The sequence below is a fragment of the Brassica napus genome, unplaced genomic scaffold (genome assembly GCF_020379485.1).
Source record: "Brassica napus cultivar Da-Ae unplaced genomic scaffold, Da-Ae ScsIHWf_45;HRSCAF=84, whole genome shotgun sequence".
NCBI lineage: Eukaryota > Viridiplantae > Streptophyta > Magnoliopsida > Brassicales > Brassicaceae > Brassica > Brassica napus.
In genome coordinates, this window is record NW_026016535.1 from 6862 (window position 1) to 24828 (window position 17967).

The 17967-nt window shown below is 34.6% G+C and overlaps 3 protein-coding genes and 2 non-coding genes across 5 annotated transcripts; 2 read left to right on the forward strand and 3 right to left on the reverse strand.

Moving 5' to 3' along the window:
• Positions 1 to 5711: 5711 nt before the first annotated feature.
• On the forward strand, positions 5712 to 5783 carry TRNAE-UUC. The gene has a single exon. It is a non-coding gene; the product is annotated as a tRNA-Glu (tRNA).
• Positions 5784 to 5909: 126 nt separating this feature from the next.
• LOC125604091 (nuclear pore complex protein NUP58-like) lies at positions 5910 to 8179 on the reverse strand. The gene is made up of 6 exons (XM_048774683.1): positions 7725 to 8179; positions 7472 to 7586; positions 6906 to 7394; positions 6404 to 6833; positions 6278 to 6318; positions 5910 to 6160 (listed from the first exon to the last, which is right to left on the reverse strand). The coding sequence occupies exons 1-6, from the start codon at positions 8012 to 8014 to the stop codon at positions 6122 to 6124; spliced, it is 1404 nt and encodes a 467-aa protein (XP_048630640.1). The 5' UTR covers positions 8015 to 8179; the 3' UTR covers positions 5910 to 6121.
• On the reverse strand, positions 8167 to 9413 carry LOC125604092. Its single transcript, XM_048774684.1, has 5 exons — positions 9226 to 9413; positions 9080 to 9132; positions 8705 to 8881; positions 8535 to 8612; positions 8167 to 8442 (listed from the first exon to the last, which is right to left on the reverse strand). Exons 1-5 carry the CDS (start codon positions 9295 to 9297, stop codon positions 8271 to 8273), a joined length of 552 nt encoding a protein of 183 aa, XP_048630641.1. The 5' UTR covers positions 9298 to 9413; the 3' UTR covers positions 8167 to 8270.
• Positions 9414 to 9538: 125 nt separating this feature from the next.
• Positions 9539 to 9612, forward strand: TRNAN-GUU. The gene has a single exon. It is a non-coding gene; the product is annotated as a tRNA-Asn (tRNA).
• A 576-nt stretch (positions 9613 to 10188) lies between these two features.
• Positions 10189 to 13449, reverse strand: LOC125604090. The gene is made up of 9 exons (XM_048774682.1): positions 12880 to 13449; positions 12474 to 12569; positions 12279 to 12395; positions 11474 to 12204; positions 11300 to 11399; positions 11150 to 11209; positions 10983 to 11066; positions 10792 to 10908; positions 10189 to 10708 (listed from the first exon to the last, which is right to left on the reverse strand). Exons 1-9 carry the CDS (start codon positions 12943 to 12945, stop codon positions 10406 to 10408), a joined length of 1674 nt encoding a protein of 557 aa, XP_048630639.1. The 5' UTR covers positions 12946 to 13449; the 3' UTR covers positions 10189 to 10405.
• Positions 13450 to 17967: the final 4518 nt, after the last annotated feature.

The window sequence follows — 17967 nt, forward strand, 5'->3', positions numbered from 1 at the left end:
AAACCGTTTTTTATTGGACACTAACATAATTTACCCTTCTCAGAAAATAATCATTCTCAATACCCCTCACTTATTCCCAATACCCTTCTCCTTTATGTCTTCCAAATATATCCTTTCTTTTCTCTTTTCTTTAATTTTTTTCTTCTATCCTTTTCGCTTTGGTTTTCCTGCGTCAGTTTTTTTCGGTGGCTCCCTTTTCTATTTTTTATTTATTTCTTTTATATTTACATTAATATGTCTTTTTGTTTGGAAAGCAACCTATCCTTGTCGTGGGTCTCATTTCCTTTTATTTTTATTTTTTATTTAATTTTATTAAACCTATCCATGAATTATATTTTTTCATATTTTAACAAAAATATTCTAAAAATACATGAATTAATTATAAACTGATATTTTACTTACTAATTAATTTAAATAATTAAGTTTAATAAACTGTTTTATGGATTGATTTTTCCTTTTCCCCAAAATTCAATTTATTATTATAATTAATGAATTTTAAAATCTGTAGATTTTGTCACCAAAAAAAATCTTTAGATTTAAAATATATTGTTTTTATTATTTTATTATTTTTATGTTGATAATTAGATTAACAATTTTGTATAATCTAATATATAAGCCAATTGATGTATTATTTATGTCACTTTAAAAAATTGAAAATATATTAACTTTTGATGTTTCCATTGTACTATTAAATATATTCATTATATCAATTAAAACTTAAATCTATATTATTATTTGAAAAGTGAATTTGCTTACTTGTCATCTTTTCCTTGATTAGTTAATATGCTTACTTGTCATCTTTTCCATGATTTTAGGATAAGTCATTAGTTTAATTAATATTATTATTTAAATTTTTATTTTGATATCTATAAATTTATCATGATATTAAGATAATTAATAAACATTAACCCATTCTAATGATCTATATATTATTATTTTTTAAGAATATAATATATAATTATCATGATATTTAAGATATTTAATTAATAAATAGATATTAACAATTGATATTAAAAATACTACCGATAATATCATCATCACTTTTATTTTATATCTAGTTTATGATTTTATATATAAGTATACTAATATATCTGAATTAATCAGTTAATATACTGAACCATATCTATATACTTCGGAATAAGTATGGGAAAGTGGTTTGAATGTAGAAATTGATCACATACTCTCGGTTGGTTGAGCGTATTTGCAAAACGATTAACAAACATTGAAGAATTAGAACACTATAAGTATTTCCTCATATTTTTAAACGAAAAAAGGAAAACTGCAACAAACAAGGTTTCCATCTGTTTGAGAATTTTGTGGAAGAGGAAAAATAGGCAGATGCAGAGCTAGAGGAAGAGACGAGGTATGGGAGAGTGGTTTGAATGTGGAAATGGTTCAGGTTATGCTAGTAGTTTTGACATGTTTTGTTGTTACTACAAGAACACTGCCTAATAGACAGAGATGAACACCACAAATCGTTGTAGCTATCTTGGCTCAAGATTATCCTGTAGTTTTGACAAACCAGTCCCCAATGATCGATTTGGTTACATGCAGGATTGGTGTGGATGTATCATACGTAACGGTATTGAGAGAAATAAGACTAGCTGCTAATGAAGTGCGAGGAAGTCCATGATAGAGTTTTTCTTTATTATGTATTCATTGTATGTAATCGGACTACTAGAATTATTGAGTTTATTGTGTGTAATCGGACTACTAGGATTATTGGGTTTATTGTGTGTAATTAAGACTACTATGATTACTGAGTTTATTGTGTGTAATTAAGACTACTATGATTAATGGGTTTATTATGTGTAATTCAGACTACTAGGATTACTTGGTTTTATTATGTGTAATTTGAAACCCCTATATATTGCAAGTAGTACGTATATTTAACATATATAATCCATATATTATCTATAGTAGACTATGTATATAGTAAATAAGACTATTAAAACTATTTAAATGATTATTTTCTATAGTCTTAGGAATATTTATCATTTTTCCAAAATGACTCTTTAACTTTCATGGTTTTATGTGAATCATAAGGCTATAGTAAGAAGAATCTATAAAAAATACTTATTTCTCGTAAACTGTTTATGTAATACTCTTCCTTAATGACATTCATTGTATATAATCATTGGTTTTACTATCAAATATTTTATCTAGACATGGTTTTACTAATGAAACTTAAAATTTGCCAAAGTATTACTATGTATAAGATAGTTTTATTACTACCTTGAAGATTACCAAGAATTACTAAATGTAATTAAAATATTAAATTTATGTATATTATAACGGCTGCACGTTTTACATGAGTACTTTTTATATTATTATTTTAACATTTTTATGCATACATTTTTTACATGAGTACTTTTTAAATTGTTATTTTAATATATGCTATGCATATACGTTTTATATGAGTACTTTTTATATTATTAGTTTAATATAAGCAAAGCAAAACAAATTTTGTGAAACATAAAACGTTTTTAAAATCCAAAATAAGAAGATAGATGTTTTTAACACTTTTTAATTATTTATAAATGATGGAAGGTGTAATGTGATATATATTACCTTACTTAATATTTACTGACAAACATAAGATTTAATATGAGCATCTTTCACATGAAACATGCTCGAACAATGGGGATTAATCAAAGATAAAAGGAGAATGTGTCACATCTAAAGAAGATAATGAAAACTACACTAATCAAAATTGACTGTATAATTAAATATTAACATATTTTTTTGTCAACAAATATTGACATATATTTAAATGAAAAAATAAAATAAAAATAAATAAAATATATATTTAAATATTTTTCTATATTTAATCTGATCTGATTACAAAACTGTATGTGTTCATTTAGTAGTTACAGTTCGACAACTCGCCTCCCTGTTATTAAAGATCATAGAAGATCCAATACCAATACTCTCACAGCGCTCAAAGAACTGCTTAGGACTTTCCCCTTTTGTCGAAGACTTTTTTTTTTCTTGGAAAATGGTGCAAGTTATTGTTGGAACTAGTTTTTGACAAAGTGGTGTAAACCATTTTTCCGATGGGTTTTTCGACGGAGACGTCTTTCGGAAGGACCGGAATTTGGGCACGATGTAATCGTCACCGTGAACACTATGAGTTAGTATATTTGTTGGTCAAAATCAGAGTTGTGTTGAATGAAAAATGGAGGTCCAAAGTGAATACGTACAAAGGTTGCAAAGCTTTTAGTTTGGCTAATATAGAATTTTAGCAAATGAGTCACTTTGGATATTTGGATTTGAATTTAGATTTAATATGTTAATTAGATATTATATCAAGTAACTTGTTTTAAATCTTATTCATAAAATATTTTTATGTTTCTTAAATATAAAAATATAAACCTAGTAAAGTATATTGGTGTATTTGATTTGGTCAAATATGCATTATGACTTTGATATCTAACGTACAATGAGTCATGGGAATTAAATTCCTATACTACAATTGAAAGCATTGGTACGTTAGTGGTCTCCATGATTTCACAAGGTGTTACACTTTCTCCATTTAAATAGGAGCACTTGTGTAGCAAAGAACATAGAGAAAACGTACAATCCTCCATATTTCTTTTATCTCTCTCTTTAATTTTCTTTTGAGTCTGAAAGTATACACAAAACTAGTTTCGCTAAGTTTCTGATAGAGTGACGCAAATCAGGAGATTTTTTGCAGTTGTATCTTTGAACTCGTTATGTTATCGAACCGTCGCACTACGGGACGTATTTTGAATTAAAGAAAGAGATAATATCTCGCCTCTGCAGTTGAATCATCTTTTTCTTAATCTTTGGTGTAATCTTATCAAATTTATTATTTACAATATCAGTTATCCGTAGTTTATATAATACGGTCCTATCAGTTATCTTGATCGGCTTCTCTGTCGTCCAGAACACACGGCCTCTCCTTTCTCTGTTCTCCTTATCAGCATGCTTCCGCTGCTCTCTTTGCATCTTGAGCATCGTTTTATCATCGCAAAGGTCATTATGATCAGCATTATAATCACTGCATGAAGCAACAATCCTTCTCGTCGGCGTTCCTGGTGATAGACATACAAACCTGCCCCATGTCACCAAGTAAGAGATCTCCCTCAACTTCTCGTTCCACAGCAACGTCTGCAATGTTATTAAAAGCGGCTTAGAGATCTAAAAGAATGAAGGGCAGAAGAATCCTTCATAGAGAAACTAATAGTTTAACTTACTAAGCAGAGAGGCTGAGATGTCAAGACCTATCCATTGGTGCCCATTCTCTGAGATTGTTTCCCCGCTCAGGCCAAATCCACAACCTGAACCACAATTATAGATTATTGGTCACTCTCTGCGTTTGCAACAAAGCCAAAGAGTTAAGATATCACAATGTCGAAAGAGATACTAAAAAATAAATTAATTGATGAATTGATTGGTCTAAAAGAAAAAATCTTGGGATAGGGTTACATCTATTCAACATCTAGAAAACGAATAATCAAATAAAGATACAAACATTCAACAAATACATGTGTATTCAACATTCATCATCATCAGTAGATTAAAAAGATAAACTTTACCAATGTCAAGTAGGAAGCGAGGAACATCGTCTTCGGGCAAAGCAAGAAGCTTCAAAGCTCTCTCGGACAACCTCGCCTATATATAACCGTACATACATGTGTTAAGCAGAGAGATATTTATTCAAAGGAACAATACTAAAACCTGAATTTCGACGATGCGTGAGGAAAAAGTATACTTACGAGCCTCGGAATCATTATATAATATCTCTGGCGGCGTTGACATTGTTAGCGTTTAGGTTACTGAGAAGATTAGTAGTGATTATCAACAATCGGATTTTTTAAAGAATTGATAATAGCACATATGAGCCTAAGTGATTCAAGCTAGGAATCAAAGAAGGTCCTCCTTACCTGGGCAACTGAGTTTCGAAGAGACAGAGAGATCATGCGGAAGAAGAAGAAGAAGAACGGTGACAAATGTTTTTAGGGGTTTAGTGTAAGACGGGGAAAATTTTCCAAACTGCAATTGATGATTGTGGCTCGTATATCTGTCGCAAGAGAAGAGGTTGAGATGGAGAGATGTACCAAATGGGAGGGTTTTGCGAGCAAGAGGAAACTAGGGTTAGGATCCGGGTTTTAACCCGTTTAGGTTTGGGTAGACCGGATAGATTAGGTTGGATCTAGTAATAAACTCATTTCATTAAGGGTTTTTTCGACTTTACCCGCTTTTTGCATTTAAATTTAATTCAAAATAAAATTATTATATATTATTTTCAATAACAGGGAGATATAGGAAATTTACAAGAGTCATTGGGGTATATTGAGTTAAAGTCCTTTTTTATTTCATATCTTTGGGGATCGTTTCTTGTGATTTTTTGGTGGGACCCACGCGCAAAAAGTGGCTAAGAAATCTCCTTGTATACTGGGTTAATGGTGCTCTTAATATACTATCCGAAGATATTGTTGGTAATTGGTAAACAATCGATATATGCAGTTTCAAAGATTCTTTCATTCTCTATAACTAAAAACCTGAACGTTTTGGATGGTCGTAGTTTTATCATGTAAAGATGCTGTTTTTGTGAAATACAAGGAACAAAGAGAAAGAGTGATTCCCTTTTTATATAACAAAAAGAGAAGAAGATTCCATTTTCAAAACAAAAGGAAGCGCTTCATAGGGAACATATAGCAGGATTTTATCATGTCAGCAACAAATCCGTTGTCGTCCAGCGGTTAGGATACCTGGCTTTCACCCAGGCGACCCGGGTTCGATATCCGGCAACGGAGCTTTTTATTTTCTTTGGGTTAAAAAACTTATGGTACGTTCTTGGGTTTAGGTGGTGCAATTATAATAAGCCGTTGATTCTTTTTTATAGGGTCTTCGTGAAGATGAATCATTGCAATGAGGGAAAGTTAGGTAAAATATTCACGGATTGATATATTCAAGAGAAACATGTCGTCCCCTTCATGAAGACAATAACACTTTCTAGATGATACACTATTCACTTTTGTTCCCTGTACTATACTTTCGAGAACATACAATCATCAATTCAATGAATGAACTCAAGGCTTGTAAATGAGGCGTGGTCAAGGCTGAGAGATGGAACTTGATAAAAATCAAGTGTCTAACGTCGTGAAGTTCGGGATTTGAACCTTGAAGGTCTCTGCAATGAAAGAGGAAAAAAAGTTCAGTTTCAGACATTTCTCCAGGGAGGTCAGGTGAAGTCGTTAGATTGATGCTTAGTGAAAAAGAGAGTTTGAAACCGAAGAGATGTACTTACTGTCAGAGAACTGAACTTGGCTCCTGAACCAGGTGAAGGACCTAAAGAGAAACAGATAACACAACTTGAGATTACGACAAAGACAAACCTTTATAGAAACTGTATCGTATTATGACACTGTTGTACCTGCAAACTGTGAAGGCGTAGCAGGATTTGACGGAGTTGGCGGGCCAAACAAAGATCCAGAAGCTGGTGGAGCACCGAAAACTGGTCTAACTGGTGTAGCAAAGAGAGAAGACGAAGGTACTGAAGCAGGTGTGTCAGGAAACAAGCCAGCTCCTGATGTTGGAAAGGCTGCAGGTGTTTGTGGAGCATTCGACACCCCTGAGCTAGTAATCAACCCAGCAACTTGTGTTGAGGTTTGTGCACTTGTAGTAGTAGTAGTAGAAGTAGCAGGTAGATGAAGAGTTGGGTGGACCCTTTTAGCAGCAGCTTCCTGTTTTGCTGTTTCCCTCCGATCAGCCTCAAGAAACGGATCATTGCATTCTCCTCTCCGCCGCTGGTCAGCAAGATACGCTGTCCTCAACGATTCAATGTACTGGTGAACATTCTCTACCTGAAATACAACAAAATTTAAACTCGGATTACGAGTGGTGTCTACGTTGAAGGTTCAGGATAACAAAGTTACCTTAGCAGCCACGTGAACAAAGAAGGCATGCACATTAGACATGACTTTCGGAAGAGATTCCAAAACTAAAACATGTCGATTATACTTGTCAGAATCCAACGCGAGCAACTGCTCCAGCTCCTCAACCCATTGCCGGCACTCGCCTAGATACTTCTCAAATCTCACAACTGTTTGAAGCAGAAAAGCAGTGGGTTTCTTTGGGATCCCACGGTAAAAGTAAGAAACTTGAACTGCTTGTTGTTCACCAGAGGAAGCTGGAGCTGAGTTCACTCCCTGCGGCTGTGGTTGCTGAGAATCACCACCACTAACAACAACAGCTCCTCCTCCTCCTCCTCCTCCTCCTGGTTTAGAACGACGGAATCTTGGCTGTAGCATCATGAAAGACCTAACGGCAACCTCTGAATTACGAAACATATCTTTAACAACCAGCATAAGCTCGTGGAGAACAGCTTTTTGTCTGCCCATGGTAGTATTAATCCCACCAAGCTCCTACAAGTTTTATACAAGGATGAGATAACTCACAAGAACAGTTCCTATATGGTAATTAAGTGAATCATCTAGGAAACCTGAACAATGCGGCTTGCATCAAACTCGAAACTTTCAGTGGCAATAGAAGAATCATAAAGTCGGCTGCATTGATCTAGCCTCAGGCTTTCACTACTGTACTCCAATATCTTCTTTCTAAGGATATTCACACAAGCAATAAGAATCAAGTTATCATTAACCACGAAGAAAACATCAAAAGATTCTAAATCTAAGGAACTACGTTCTTCAAGATTTTGGCAATTGAACAAGAAAAGGTTGAAAGAAGAGCAATACTCAATCTCAAGGAGAAGTTTCTGAGAATCGGGATGAAGATCACTCCATTCGGTGCTGTAACTCGCCGGAGCTTGATCGTTCGTGAACAAATACAGCTGCTGCTGACTTTGTTGTTGTTGTTGCTGCTGCTGCTGGAACTGGTGCGACTGAAACGACGGCGTTTGCTGTTGTTGCGGTGGCGAGAAGAAGGAGATGCTCTGCGGCTGAGGCGTCTGTAGCGGAGTCTGAAACGGTGATTGAGGCGTCTGCTGATTTCGCTGTGGGGTAGAGGATGGATTGAACGACGACATTGCTGGATGAACAGACGGCGAATCGAATCTAGGGTTTGTTTATCGCCGGCGAGGATTTTGGAGTCAGAGGGAAAGATATTCAAAACCCCTCAAAGTGGAGGGAATTGGTATTTAATGGCTTTATTTCACGTTTTTAACAAACTGGAGGGCTCTTTTGCAAATAAGGAAATAACTAATGAACTGAACTGTAGCAAATGAAGACAAAACTGTAATGGCATTGAAGAAGCACACAAGGATTTTGAATCTTGAATGAGTTTTATTTTCTCAGTGGCTGCTTCTTGGCACCGGTGACAAGGCAGAGAGCTTGGCTGGAGTTGTTGAGGATTGAAGAAGATCTAGGGACTTGTGCTTTACGCTTCTTCAAGAAATCTAACCCTGTTTTCAAGCATTCCGGTGGTGGAATCTCCTTGTATATAACCGTCTCAATACTGCATGTACATACACACGAGAGAGTCGATTACATCAAATCAAATCAAGGAGTGGTTTTAGAGTGTGTAAAAACCAAGAAGATGTTCATTACCCTGAGCTCTTTCGCTTTTTCTTTCTCGGGTGTTCTTTGTTGGCCTCCTCTTCTTCAGTATCCGAACTGTTGTTCTGTCTGTAAATGGGAGAAATTGCCAATCTTAAGTCCAATTTTTCTAGTTGAAAGTGTTTAAGCACAAGGAAAAGAGATTATAGAGTTTATATTACTTCTCCCGCTGTGCAAGAAAATCTATGATGTTTTTGGAAAGGAACCCCTTGTTTGCAAGAGCTTCAGGGTCTTCCTCATGCTCTTCTATGTCTTCGAAAGTTTCAACCTTTCGTGATTTCCTTGGCGTTATCTTCTCTGCCAAACGCCTTCGACTCTCTTTCTTCTCGCGGGCAACCCTATAGAAGAGAAAACAAAATCTAAGTGAAGCTACACAAATTCCACAAACAAAGAGACACATGGGGCTTTAAACACTTGCATAGGTTTTGCTAAGACCAAAGTACTACTAATCTTTCAAGACAGTTATATCTTCATCCATCAACTCCTAACCCACCACAAGCTTCAATCAAAGGAGGGAAGGTGGTGAGAATACAAACCTAGCCTTATTCTCTCTATGTATCTTCCTCAACTCTGCATCTTCCAACTGTGCCTGAAAAAAGAAAAGCAAAACCCATTAGACGCTAAGCTAATGCAATTTCGAGTTTAATGTTTCAGCTTAATCCACATAAAGACGGAAACATACCTGCTCCTGGGTGAATTCCTCCGGTGCACCGTCGGAGTCTGAATCGGAGTTGTGATCTTTGTTATCCGACATCTGATTATTATCTTCTTCTTCTTCTTCTTCTTCTTCTTCTTCGTTGCTTTCTTCTCCCTCAGACGACACACACTAGGGTTTAACGGCTCTTCAGTTTCTCAAAAACAGAAGATTTCTATTCTGAGAGTTAATTGCTTCTCTCCTTTATGGTGGATTCTATTGGGCCCTTGTTACAGCTTTTTTGTAAGCCCATTCATTAGTCAAGCAAAGATAACAAGTTGTTTGTTTTCGAATAACAAAAGCTGGAATAGCTCAGTTGGTTAGAGCGTGTGGCTGTTAACCACAAGGTCGGAGGTTCGACCCCTCCTTCTAGCGTTATTTTTTGTTTCCTTCTAGCGTTCTTTTTTTGTTTCATTTGATAACCCAAACACTGAGTTTCACATCTGGTAGAATACTCACCTAGACACATTAATCCACTATGAAACCAAGAGAGAGAGTTTTTGTTTGTTACATGGAGATCACACTCACATTTTTTCTTTCTTCAATGGTGTCATACTTCTGTGTCATCCTACTGTCAAAGTCGTTCAAAAAAAAAAAAGAATAGTGTCATACTACTGTCATCCTAAACAATGAAGTATCGTGTGAATCTGGACTATATACTTCTGTGTCTTCCTACATATTAACTACTTTGGTACGTAACTTTCACATGAAAGAAGTTTAGAGGCATAAAAAGAAGGTTATATACTATCAAGCTGGCCCAAACACACACATGGTATGAGACGAGAATGCTGTCAGCAAAAATGGCAAGAGACAAGAAAAAACAAATGAGACAAAATCTACTCTAAAATGTATGAACAAATAAATGGTGTACACATATAATAACATTGCAGATAAAACAAATGAGACAAAATCTAGTCTCAAAACAAATAAATGGTGTACACATATATAACATTGTAGATAAAATCAATTGAATAAATTACTATCACTCTATAGTTTATTGTAAAGAACACAAACATATGAGTACTATATATCTACTCTCAGGTCTCAGCCAACCAATAACAAATTTTAACTTTTGCTCTACTTTACACTACCCAACCCAAATCTATACAAGGTTCCACTTCCACATTTTTGAAACATTATTATCATTACAAATCATCAAACCTTTTTTTCATTGATGCAAAAGCAACCTGAAACTGAAGTCATATGGTACTACTTGAACCAACTCCATGAGTGATTCTTTGTTCTTTCTTTCCACACACTTCAGAGCTTCTTCTCTGAGTTTATCAGGCAACTGAAGGCAAACCCAATCTAACAAAGATTCCACATCTTTTGCAAAATCTAGCAAATACCAATCTAATACCTTTGGAATCATTAGTTTGTTCTTCTTTGAAATCCATACAGATGCTTGAAGATAATCCATCTTTGCAGCTTCTAGCTCTTTTTCTACACTTGCTGCTGTATAAACCCTTACCTAAATACCAAAAACAAGTTGTGTGTGAAAATGCTATAAACTTTTCCAAATTTGAGTGTGTATGATTTTAAAGCACAACTTACAGCAGGAGAAGACCAGCTTCCACAGGAGAGAGAAAAAGTGACCAAAGGTTCAGACCATTCCAATCCAAATGTGCTATGAGCTTTCATCTCTTCATGTGTTGCAGTTTTGGGACAATTCTTTTTAAGAGAATAAGCATTAAATTCTGAGTCAGCATATAATAATGAAAGAGAAGAAGATAAAAGAAACTTACAAACTTTAAGTGATATGGAAGTCTCAAGATGAAGTGTTCAATTGTGATAGCATTAAGTGAGTGTCCTCCTACAACTATTGTTGCCTGACACAACAAAGAGAAGATGAATCTAATAGGTAACACACATTTAAGCGCAATGGTTTCAAGTTTTGGTTTTGAGTACAAACCTTTTGCATAAGGGCTACAACCATTTCAGGGGTCTCAGGGATCCCATGCTCCAAGAAACCCTGTGAAGATAAATTGCAAACAAGACATCAGCCTTCTTTAACAACATCTTACAGACATGTCTCTCTATCTATCATACAAAGAAGTCTCACATTCATCACAGATGAGTTATAAGTATTTATCCAGAATGCAAGCTTCTGTTGGTGGCTAAGACCATCTAGATTTACAATGGAAAGCTTATTAAGCAGGAACCTGTATACAGGAACAGTTACACAAACATGAGTTAAAGTATACACTCAGTTGTTTAGGCGAGATGAGATACTTACTTGAGACGATGGATCAGAAATAAAGCATTGATTCTTCTTCCAAGATCAATGGAAGATGCATCCACCGAGCAAAGATTCTTGTACTCGCCAAGTTCTCTTGTTCTCCATTCTGAACAGTTTCTATATGGATCCAACACAATGTCCTTGGACGAGCTAATCCTCAAGAATATACTCACCAGGCATTTCAGTAAATCCTCTGAAACTCTGTTTGCTGCAGTTCCACTTTGCACCGATTCCGAGACACTCTCCTGTGCTTTGTCTTGGTCTGCTAATCTATCATCTAGCTTATTAAAAGTTTTCTTAAGTTTCTTCTCAGGTGATTTTTTGTCCTTCTTGTCTTTTAAACCGTTACTAGAGGTCTGATTCTCTTTCCCTCTCACATCAACTGGCTTAGTAACAACACTGCTTACATTTGGTTTAGGCGATGCTTGTTTGTCATTAACTGTCTGATCAGACGAGAAGAGTTTCCTACTTGAGATGCTTCTGCTAGGACTAAGAGACTGTTGATGCTTTTTAGGAGGAGTGGTCATAGATTTCAACTCATGTTGTGACATGGATTTAGATCTCTGGTGTTTAGTGCTTCTAACGGGAGAATTCTCGTTCAGACCGTTACTCTTGGAAGAAATGTAAACAGCTTCTTGGTATAGACCTTGTCTGAAGCTAACAACTTGCTCTTCTAACCGAACTACTTCCTCTTCAAGAACAGCTACTTCAGCAAGAAGCTCCAGTGTCTTTATCAGATAAAGCAACAAGATTCAGATACAAAGAACAACAAGTTTGATGATATGAATATTTTGGATCTTACATGTCGAGGGAGATAAGAGGGAAGACGAGGTAATGCTCCTAGAGGTCTAGTGAAAGCTCTCTCCAATGCTCTATGCACATTCTCCTCTTGTCTCAGCTTCCTCTTTAGCTTATCAACCTGATCATAACAAACATATCTTAGATGCAATTCATCATCAAATCAAGAAAGTGGTTTCTCAAGAACTTGTCATCATACATCTTGAAGCAAATCCATTTTCTTTTCTTTGTTAGCTCTGCGCCGATTAGCTAAACCTACATTGCCTTGAGACTCCATCTTCTTCTTCTTTTCCTCCTTTGCGGATTTCAGAATACCACCAAACATTACTCATATAGAACAAAAAGGAGTTTGTAAAGAAACTATTGATAGTGGAAAACAACACACAATCTTCTAGATAACAATCGAGTATCTATCACTTTCAATGTGACCAGTAACTTCACTAAGAATAACTATTCTATTAGTAGGATAGAAAATAAGCAAAGATTTGGTTGTGAAATAGTCCAATGTTGAAGCCAAGAATCTTAAAGAGATCACCAAGAAAGCAATCAAAATTGGGTTTTCAAGAGTGGAAAGTGGTAGAGAAGAGAGAAAGAAGAAAAGTTACTTGAGTGGTGACATGCTTTGAAGGAGCTTTCATGGAGGAAAGAGCAGCTCGAACACTAGTGTTCATCGCTTATCTTTCTCTCTCTCTCTCTCTCTCCAACTATTGCTTTCTCTCTACTCTAACTGTGATATAAACCCAAGAGAGAGAGAGAGAGACCACATCAAGATAAAAAAAATAGATACAGAAGTAAAAAGAAAGATAGGAGTTAAATGTTTAAGTATGTGGCTGTAATAAAAAAAATGTAGTACTAGCTCTTTGATATATATATGAAGACAGAGCGGGGAAACTTGAAGGTAAAGCGACCAAGAAGAAGCAGAGAAATGGTTTAGTTGAAGCTTATGTTTCCCACAGAACCACCATTTTCTTATAATATTTAATCCATATAATGTATCGTTGGTGTATGTATAGATGACTTTGGTCATATAGTCTCGAACAGAGCAAGGAAGAAAATCAAGAAACCACAGAATCTCTCATTGGAGGCGAAGACGTAGTAGATAACGACTTGATATCAACCAGTTATGATGTCTTTAGATTTAGAAATTGAGAAATAAGAAACTTTCAGTTGTGTTTCCCGAAAAAATTAGAACTCCACAATTACATATGCTTATATAATATATACATACACATATATGTATTGTAAGAACCTAGTAGTAACAAACCCCGACGAAGTTGCTCAAAGATCTGAGTTTAGTCACGAGTTCTTGAGCTAGCTGGTTGGAAATTGTGAGAGATGTGGACAACCATTAAGAAACGACTTCTTTTGTCACTTATTAATTAAAATTTGGTATTTAGTGGCTTAGTGCTTTCGTTTTCTCTCAATCTTTTCAGTTCTTTCATTTATTTCATTTCAGTAGATTTTTTTAAAATGAATAATATAATGGTCCCAAATAGAAGTAATTATTTATTTATAGTTTAATCAGTACTGACATAATTAATTAAAACCTGTTTGTGAATTTTGTTTTACATTTCTAAATCTGAAATGCATCATTTCAAAGTCAATCTCATTTGCTGATTAGTTTAATTTATAAATAATCAATTGATTATGGACTATATTTAACCATTTAACTAACTGATTTATAATAAGTTATGCAGGTTGCTTGTACTTAAAATACAAGTGTGTTTTCAGAGTTAAATTATGATACCTTTTAGAGAAAGCAAAGGTAACGTGCTTATTAATTATGATGTTAGAAGAAAATAAATAAAAAGGTAAAAACTCTAAAGATGCTGACATGTCCCTAGAATTTAACATTTGATTATTTTTCTTGATCAAACATTTGAGTTTTTCATTTCTCCCTTTTTCTGCTGTCTAAACGGGTGATTCGCATCAAAAAGGAGAGTGGTAGTATTATTATACCATCAATAATTTGATTATTTCAATCAACTAACAGGGCTGCTTTTACCCCCCAAAAAAAAAAAACTAACAAGGCTGTTATGTAATAGTGTTAATTAATGACAGGAAAAGAAACAGTGGATTAGGTATAAATTATGAACGTACTTTTTTTTGAACGATATGAACGTACTTAAATGATACTTTGGCAGATTCAATCAAGCATTAGCACGTGACAAAGCTAACTTCGCTTTACAAATAACTCATACTTTCACTTTCAAGTGGACCAACCATTCTCTATGTATACATATAGAACATAACTCAACTTCCTTCCATGTTATCACATTCTAGTAAAACAGTTCTATGTTTCATATAAAAAAATGCGAGCATTTGATTTACAATTATCAATATGCTTGCTTGTCCCGCTTATCTTGTTCCTTTGTAACAACTAACAATATGCCATTGTCAGCTAACTCTATTATAGTGTAACTTTTGCTTTAATGGTGTGATCCTGTAATAGAATTACTCTATTATATAGTGAAATATAGAAAAATGTCATATTTTACTCTATATTTGGAGTGAAAAAGTGACATTCCTCTATATTTTATTTTATGATAGAATTATAGAATAATACCATTGGAGCAAAAGTTACACTATAATAGAGTTACTCTATTTTATTGTAAATTATAGAATAAAAAATAGAGTTTTATCGGAGATGGTCTCAACATAAGCATGGCGATAAAAGAATGAATAATGTTTTTAATGGGTTTATTTAAGGACAAAACTTAAGTTCACCTCCATGGTGAAACTTTAAATTCACCCCACCCTTTTAAGACCAATCAAATTGACACATATATTATTAATTAAAAACATTAAATTAAATAAAAAATAGCTACAAAAAATAAAAACGCTAATTTTAACGACGCTAATGCTTCCAGTTAAACCCTAAACCCTAGATCTTAAATTCTAAACCATATACCCTAAATTCTAAACCCAAATTCAAACCCCTAAACCCAAACCCTATACCCTAAACCCTAATCCTAGACCCTAAACCCAAATTATATACCCTAAACCCAAAAACTAGATTATAAACCTAAACTTTATACCCTAAACCCAAAAACAAGACTATAAACCTAAACTCTATACCCTAAACCCAAGTCCTAGACCCTAAACCCAAACCGTAAACCTTAAACCTAAACTATAAACCCAAACCATATACTCTAAATTGTAAACCCAAACTCTAGATACTAAACCCAACCCTATACCCTAAACCCAAATTTTAGACTCTAAACCCAAACCGTAAACCCAAACTCTAGACCCTAAACTTAAATCGTAAATTTGGATTTAGAGTCTTGTTTGGATTTAGAATCTAAGGGTTTAGTTTAAGATTTATTTCATGATGATATATTGGGAATTGATGATGAGATATACCAATATGTCGTAGGATTAGTAATCAAAGATCACGTTATCTTCTTCATATGTGAATTGGGAATTGATGTGAACTGAAAACCTAAAAGATGAGTCAAAGATCACGTTCTCTTCTTGTTAAAAGGCGACGTCTTTTTTTTCTCATCTGTTTTTCTTTTTTATAATTTTATTTCCTTTTTTCATTGAACAAAACTTAGGTTCATCCCTTAGGGTGAACCTTTAAATTCACCTCACCCTTTAGGATCAATCAAATTGACACATAGATTATTAATTAAAAAATATTAAATTAATTAAAAATAGCTAAAAAAGATAAAAAAGGCTAATTTTAACGAAGCTAACGCTGCTAGCGAAACCCTAAACCCTAAATCTTAAATTCTGAACCCTATACCCTAAATTCTAAACCCAAATCCAAACCCCTAAACTCAAACCCTATACTCTAAATCCTAATCCTAGACCCTAAACCCAAATTATATACCTTAAACCTAAAAAATAGACTATAAACCTAAACACTATACTCTAAACCCAAGTCTTAGACCCTAAACCTTAACTGTAAACCTTAACCCAAACCCTATAGCATCTAAGTTTGGGGTTTGGGCTTAGGGTTTACCGTTTGGGTTTTGGGTCTAGGATTTGGGTTTAAGGTATAGGTTTTGAGTTTAGGATTTACGGTTTGGGTTTAGGATTTACCGTTTGGATTTATGGTTAAGGTTTTGGGTTTAGGGTATATAATTTGGGTTTAAGGTTTACGGTTTGGGTTTAGGGTTTAGGACTTGGGTTTACGGTATAGAGTTTAGGTTTATAGTCTTGTTTTTGGGTTTAGGGTATATAATTTGGGTTCAGGGGTTTGGATTTGGGTTTAGGGTATAGGGTTTGGGTTTAAGGTATATAAAATTAGCGTTTTTATTTTTTGTAGTTATTTTTATTTAATTTAATATTTTTTAATTAATAATTTATGTGTAACTTTGATTGGTCTTAAAGAGTGAGGTGAATTTAAAGGTTCACCCTAGAGGGTGAACCTAAGTTCTGTCCTTTTTCATTAAACTTACGTGGCACTTTAATTGATGTAGAATACTGAGGTGAATTCTTTAATTTACCACAGGGGATGAACCCAAATTTTTTCCTTTATTTAATAACTAGATAGCATATACACCACAAAAGCTCGACGTCATTTATCTCCCAATATGTAAATCACATCTTCCACATATATTATTATGTCCATTTCCATTTAAATCGAATATTTGAAATTTAGCCAGGACCGGCCCTGAGATTTAGGTGGCTGTAGGCGGTTTTTAAAAAATTCCAGCTCAAAATTTTTTTTGGTAAATTTGAGGGCCTAAAAAAAAATTTTGGGAGTTTTTTTCTATGTAATTTTTTCCAAAATTTTTGGAGGCATAAGGCCAATGTTTCGTTAGGCTTTGCCGAAGACCGACCCTGAATGTACACTACAAGAAAACACATGCTTAACGACGAAAATTAACGAGGAAAAACAATCCTCGTAAATTTGCGTCGAGTTTACGACGAATTTACGTGAAAAACTAAAGTCATCGTTATTTCCTCGTAACGTAACGACAAAACTGTTTCGTCGTAAAGTGGATGTAACTTTACGAGTATTTTACTAGGAAAAACTATTTCCTCGTAAATACGACGTAAACTTTGCGTGGTATTTACGAGGGAATAGTTTACGTGTATGTAGCGAGAAAATTTTTGAATCCACCAACTTTATAGGTGTTACACGTTTTTTTTGCCCACCAAATTAATTTTCGTTGTAAATTCATAGCAAAATTACAACTACCAGATTCGAATTTTCCTATAAATATGGATGTTTGAACATCATTTTAAACACACCAACAACAAAAAACGTGAAAGAAAAAAAAATGGCTGGCTCCGGGAATATTTACGAGTTGCGGAAGTGGATGTATATGCATAGAGATGCTAACGGGAGAGTGACGAAAGAATACCTTGCGGGTCTGGAGACATTTATGCATCAAGCAGATTCAACACCGCTCGCCCAAGAAAGTGGTAAGATGTTCTGTCCTTGTCGGAAATGCAACAATTCGAAACTGGCAAACCGTGAAAATGTTTGGAAGCATTTAATAAATAGAGGTTTCACGGCAAATTACTATATCTGGTTTCAACATGGGGAAGGTTTTAATTATGATCAGAATGAAGCTAGTAGTAGTAATAGCAATTTTCAGGAAAAAGAACCGGTTGATCATCATTTGCATAATGAACATAGTTACCAGCAGGAGGAGATGGTAGATTATGATAGGGTTCATGATATGGTAGCTGATGCATTCGTAGCTCAAGATGAAGATGAAGAACCTAATATAGAT